This window comes from Papaver somniferum, chromosome 10, assembly GCF_003573695.1.
Source record: "Papaver somniferum cultivar HN1 chromosome 10, ASM357369v1, whole genome shotgun sequence".
NCBI lineage: Eukaryota > Viridiplantae > Streptophyta > Magnoliopsida > Ranunculales > Papaveraceae > Papaver > Papaver somniferum.
The window spans coordinates 30542147-30548006 of record NC_039367.1 but is presented as its reverse complement, the minus strand read 5'-3'; the positions used below and the strand labels follow the sequence as shown (position 1 = coordinate 30548006).

The following is a 5860-nucleotide window of genomic DNA, read 5'->3' as shown; positions in this document are numbered from 1 at the left end:
ATTCATAATTCAATTTTAAATAAAAAAGAGAACATTTGGTTATTTTGGAATAAACACTTGCCTACACCAAATGTGGCATCCATGTCAAGTCAGATGATAACAGTCAACATTGGAGGCAATCTGGTTTATGGAGTTTATGCACATGTGGGTGCAGTGCAAAGAAGATTTTTATGGTATGAGATGAAAGTGATAAGTGGTTTAAATCTACCTTGGCTTGCTATCGGTGACTTTAATGCCATCACAACAGCAGGGGAAAAAGATGGAGGAAGGCCTGCTAATACAAGAAATATGCTTGAGTTCAATACTTGCCTAGACAAATGTGAATTGCAGCAAGCTCCTAAATCAGGATGTGAATATACTTGGTCAGATTGCCAGCATGGTGCTAGCAGGATTTGTGCAATCTTGACAGGGCAGTGTTTAATAATTTGTGGCTTCAAAAACATGAAGGGTGGGGATATAAAGTTGGAATGAGAATAACATCTGATCATTCTCAATTTTTGGGTGGGTGTACTAGCCGTCCTAAACCAAAAAATGTTCCACAAAAATTTCAGAAAATTCGGATTGAACATCCTAACTTTATGGATGTAGTCATTAAATGTTGGTCTGAAAAAGTAGAATGTGATCCAACATTTGTATTTCAGAGAAAATTAAAAAAGCTAAAGAAGGTGTTAGTGGAATGAAATTGGAAAGTGTTTGGTAATGTAAATGAGAAAATAAAAGAAGCTGCAAAAGAAGTTCAAGATGCAATGAAGATATCTGATGCTAATCCCCTAAATAAAGAACTCTTGGACAACTTAGTGAAAGCTGAAAACAATTTAAATTCAAAAGAAGTGCAGTTAAGTACAATGGTGAAACTTAAATCTAGAACCAAATGGGTCAAAGAAGGGTCTGCCAACACAAGATTCTTTCATACCAATCTTAAGGTAAGGCAAGCTAGAAATTTCATTAATGAATTAGAGAATAGTAACAATGAAATAATCACATATCAAGGAAAATTGCAGAAATTCTCATCAATTTTTTTGAGGAAAAATTCAAGTTTAATGAAGTGGATATCTCAGACTCATTGCTTGAAGTAATTCCAAAAGCAATAACAACAGATGATCAAGCTATGTTGGATGCAGTTCCATCTAATGAAGAAATCAAGCAAATTCTATTTGAAATGGATCCACATAGTTCTCCACAACAAGAATGTCAAGTCTTATGAATAAACTTGTGTCTCCTCAGCAAGCAACTTACATTAAAGGGAGAAATATACAAGACAAAATAGTTCTAGCTTATGATATGATCAATGAAATGAAGAAGAAAAGAAGAGGAGGTAACATTAGACTCAAATTGGACATATCCCAAGCTTATGATTCTGTGAGATGGAAGTTCTTATTTCAGGTATTAATCAAATATGGTTTCTCAGATACATGGTGTAAATGGTTAAGTACTCTATTTGAATCTGCAAAAGTCTCAGTTATGATAAATGGTGGACCAAATGGGTTCTTCTCAGTAGGTAGAGGGTTAAGACAAGGAGACCCTTTATCTCCAATACTTTTTGTTTTTATGGAAGATGTCCTTAGTAGAAACATATGTAAAATGGTAGCTGAAGGAAAGATAAATCCGATGGTAATAAGGAATGGAATTCATCCTTCTCATATGTTCTTTGCTGATGATATGTTTATCTTTTGGAATAGAGCAAAAAAAAAAACATTCAGAAGCTAATGAAACTTTTAGAAGAATACCAGAAAAGCTCAGGTGAAGTAATAAACAGAAGTAAAAGCAAGCTCTTTGTGGATGGAACAACTGCAGCAAGGACAATGCAAATTAAGATAATGATGCAAATGGAAGTAAGTACTCTACCTGACAAATACTTGGGAGTAATTTCACAATCTGGCTAAGTAAAAATTGCAACAGTATGGCCAATGGTGGAGCTAATGAAAAAGAAATTGTCTACTTGAAAAGGAAAATTGTTGTCATTTAATGATAGATTAGTTCTCATAAAGTCAGTACTTTGCAGTGTGCCAATCTATAGTATGTCAGTCTATAAATGGTTAAAACCAGTAATCAAAATCTGTGAGAGAATAATTAGAAATTTTTTAGGGTCTGGTGATAGTGAAACTAGAAAATACAAAACTCTTTCATGGAAGTCCTTATGGTGAAGGAGGTCTGGGAATACAAAGGTTGGAGGTTCTCAATATAGTATGACTGATGAAGATTCTATGGAGAATAATAAATTCTAAGCTGAATGGGCTCTATTTATTAAGGCTAAATTTCAAGACAGACAAAATCAATGGAAGAATAACTGGCAACTTTCATCAATTTTTCTAGGTTTAAAATGGGAATGGAACCACTTGAAGGAGAACATAAGATGGTGTCTTGGAGATGGACATAAGATATCTATTTGGTTTGATTCCTGGGTTGGTAATTATTCTCTTATATAAGAAGTTGGATACACTGAATATGTTAAAGCTCACATCAACATGAAAGTGTTAGATTTAATTCTTGAAAAGGAAAATGGAATGTACCTGAGAAGATAAAACAAGTGCTTTCAACTTATACTTTACCTGAAATTGGTATTGGAGGTGATAGCTTAATATGGAAAGGTGAAATAAAAGGTAATTTCACAACTTCCTCTGCAATCAATTTAGTGAGAAATAAAGAACATCCTCTGCCTGCTATAAATACATATGGAATTCATACTTACATCCTGCTATAGCAAGCACCATCTGGAAAATCATTAAAGGAATATATGTTGATGACTCGGTAATGGTTGAAAGAGGGTATGAATTGGATTCAAGGTGCTGCATTTATGAAGAAGACCAAGATAATATGCATCATTTGTTGTGGGAGTGCAAATTAAGTAAAGATATTTGGAAATGAATATGTTCTATATTTTAATTCAAAATTCCTTAGAAGGGGTGTGGAGCAATGCAAAAGGTAAAAATCCTTTCATTAGAGAATACTGGATTATTGCTGCCTGTGCAATTCTAAAAGAGCTATGGTTTCGGAAAAACGTGATGTTATTTGAGCAAATTAAGCCTAATATTCAAAACTTTAAGGGGAAAATCAAAAAGACAGTAATGAAGGAGGGTTCGTAATCAAAAGCCACAAGTGGAATACTGACATTGATAATCAAAACATGATGCTATTTGAGCAAATTAAGCCTAATATTCAAAACTTTAAGGGGAAAAAAGTTTTTGTAAGAATACAAGTCAAATATCAGAAGAAAAGTAAGCCACAAGGAGGGTTCATAATTTTTCTTCTGATATTTGACTTGTATTCTTACAAAAACTTTTTTCTTTTAAATAAATAAAATGTGATTCAGAAAAGAAAAATGTAAGAGAATCGGTAGGTAGAATAAGTACGGGATTTGATCATTGGATGTGCAATATTTCTTTTAATTTTTTGCTCGTAATCCATAAACCATTATCTGTATTAGTGCAGTGATATTTCTTTACATGCTTCACTGGGGATGAAATGAGTTCACTGGAACTACAATGCACACTAGAATCAAATACCCACTTTCTCTTTTGCCAGAGTGTGAACACACTGATCACGAAGGCATCAGAATGCTCACAACCAATCATCGTAATATAGAATAATTTGTGATGATGATATATTAGTGTTGATTCCTTGGCTCAAAACCTTCGGGTTTATCACAGCCTCATCCAACAACTCCATGCAGGGTGTTTGCGCACGAGATATAGATAAACACAAAGAAAACAAAACGTATAAGTAAAGATCCACGGGGTTAGACAGATATAAAGTGCTGAAATGTAAACAAGACCGAGGTTTACGTGGTTCAGCACTAAGGCCTACGTCCACGGGGTTTGTTGTTTCACTATGTTCTTCACGGTTCAAGAGTAGTCGAATGACTTTTGGGTTTACATGTATTTTCCCTTCTAAAGGATTAACTTACACTCGTAATCTTTCTATCTCCTTTCCTTCCTCTTTTCTTCCGATCCCCCTTTCCTCCTGGTGGAGAAGGGGTATTTATAGGGTTAGAGTGTGGGACCCATCTCTGAAGGCTGTTGGAACCTTATCTTCTAGTGTCTTGTGTCCATCACGCAGATGTCTGCGTTTGCCACTTGATCACGCAGAGACATCCTCGCTCGTCCCACGGATTGATCGACACGTATACTGCTCAGAGTGTTTAATGAGGGTGGTTGAGATGCCTGCTCGTGTCAGAAAAGTGTCTTCTGCCCCTGTCACGTCCGTGTCAGCAAAATTTCTCTCTACCGTTGATCTTAGCTTCTTTTGGGATGAGATAAAGTAACTCCTTGGGGTTTATTTGGTGTTCCGTAGTACATCGTATTTTAATGCCTTGGCCTGCCTGCTTTCCACGTATTTTTCTATATACACGTGTCTGATGGTGAGATATATGTATACACAATTTGCCCCTTTTCTTCGGGCTTGAATGTTTAATGGGTGCACTGAAGAAAACAATCGTTGCATATTCTTCTATCTCTCCTAATAACTTTTCCTAGATACTTGGGCACGTCTTTTATTTGTGCATTAACTGCTCATGTAACGGGCACGTTTTCCATTCCTCCATTAATTTCCTTCTCTTTCTTTCGGGTATATTAAGGAGAGAAAGAAAATTAATTTCATTCTTCCTAAACATTCTCTCAATTTTAGTTCTTCGTTCTTCAGCCTTTAAATTCTCTGTCAGTCTTCATTCTTCAGCCCTTAAATTCTCTGGCAGTCTTCATTCTTCAGCCCTTAAATTCTCTGTCAGTCTTCATTCTTCAGTCCTTAAATTCTCTGTCAGTCTTCATTCTTCAGCCCTTAAATTCTTTCCATTGAGCATTAATCACGCTTGCCTCCTCTTTATTTCTGATTTGTTCTTTCTGCTGATGTTTTTGCTGGTAAGTTTTTCTTTTCTTTGTTTCCATGGTTTTACGCTATGTTGATTTGTAAATTTTCTGCTAATGTTGTTCCTTGTTTGTGATGAAGAAGTTCTTTCAATGCTTGCATGCTAGTTTGCCCCTGTTCTTCGTCTTAAATCAATGAGGCCATTGTTAGGGTAGGGATTTTATGGAATTTTGATCATGTATGCTAATTTTAGGGTTTCTGCGTTATCGTGTGTGGATTTCTATTTATGTGGTTTTTTGATCGTTGGTAATGTCCTTGAGTTTGTTTTTGACTTGTTTATGATTAATCTTTTCGCAGCCATGTCTGACCGTCCGCGACTTCCTTATCAGACTCCTGGTTCTGGTCTATCGAGATCTCCTCCGCGTAGAGAGTCTCAAGATGATGTTCGTAGAAGTCGAGTTTCTTCTGGGGCGAAGGCCTCATCTTCTAGGGAGGAGGTTCCTTCGACCAATCCTTCTGGGTCTCGAAGAGTTGTTGATCACGCGGTGTCTCGTCCGCGTGATGGTATTAGGAGTACGCAGTCACCGACCCGTGCTGTCTGTTTTGATGTTCCTCCCTTACGTTCTGTAGAGCCCGAGCGTCTGCCGCCCCCTCCTATAAGTTCATTTAGAGGGAAGAATACCAAAGGTAGTGTTCCGAGGGTTGAGTCTTCAAAGAATCCTTCTTTAAAGAGAAAGGCTTCCGAGGCTTTCATTGGTTCATCCGGCCCCGCCGAGGAGGATGAGGCTGCCCCATTGATACGCATCGTTTCGGTCAGTAAGAAAAAAGTAACGTTCAAGCACATTGATCTCGAGGTTTTCAAGGAAAAGCATGAGCTTCAAGCCTTCGAAGTTCGTTTCTATGCCCCTGAGGATGATATTACTTATGAGCTTATCTCAAAGTATGAGTTCGATGAATTTCATTTGTTGACCACGGTTGGTGCGTTCAAAGCTGGTCTTATGATGCCGTTGTACAAGTCAGGTGATTCCTTATACTATGATGTGCTTGCTAGTCGTGAAGG

At 37.0% G+C, this 5860-nt stretch overlaps 1 protein-coding gene across 1 annotated transcript; it reads left to right on the top strand.

Annotated features, from left to right (window-relative positions):
• The first annotated feature begins 746 nt into the window (after positions 1-746).
• On the top strand, positions 747-1883 carry LOC113315472. The gene is made up of 4 exons (XM_026563748.1): positions 747-923; positions 1037-1195; positions 1384-1611; positions 1680-1883. The coding sequence occupies exons 1-4, from the start codon at positions 747-749 to the stop codon at positions 1881-1883; spliced, it is 768 nt and encodes a 255-aa protein (XP_026419533.1).
• The last annotated feature ends 3977 nt before the right edge of the window (positions 1884-5860 follow it).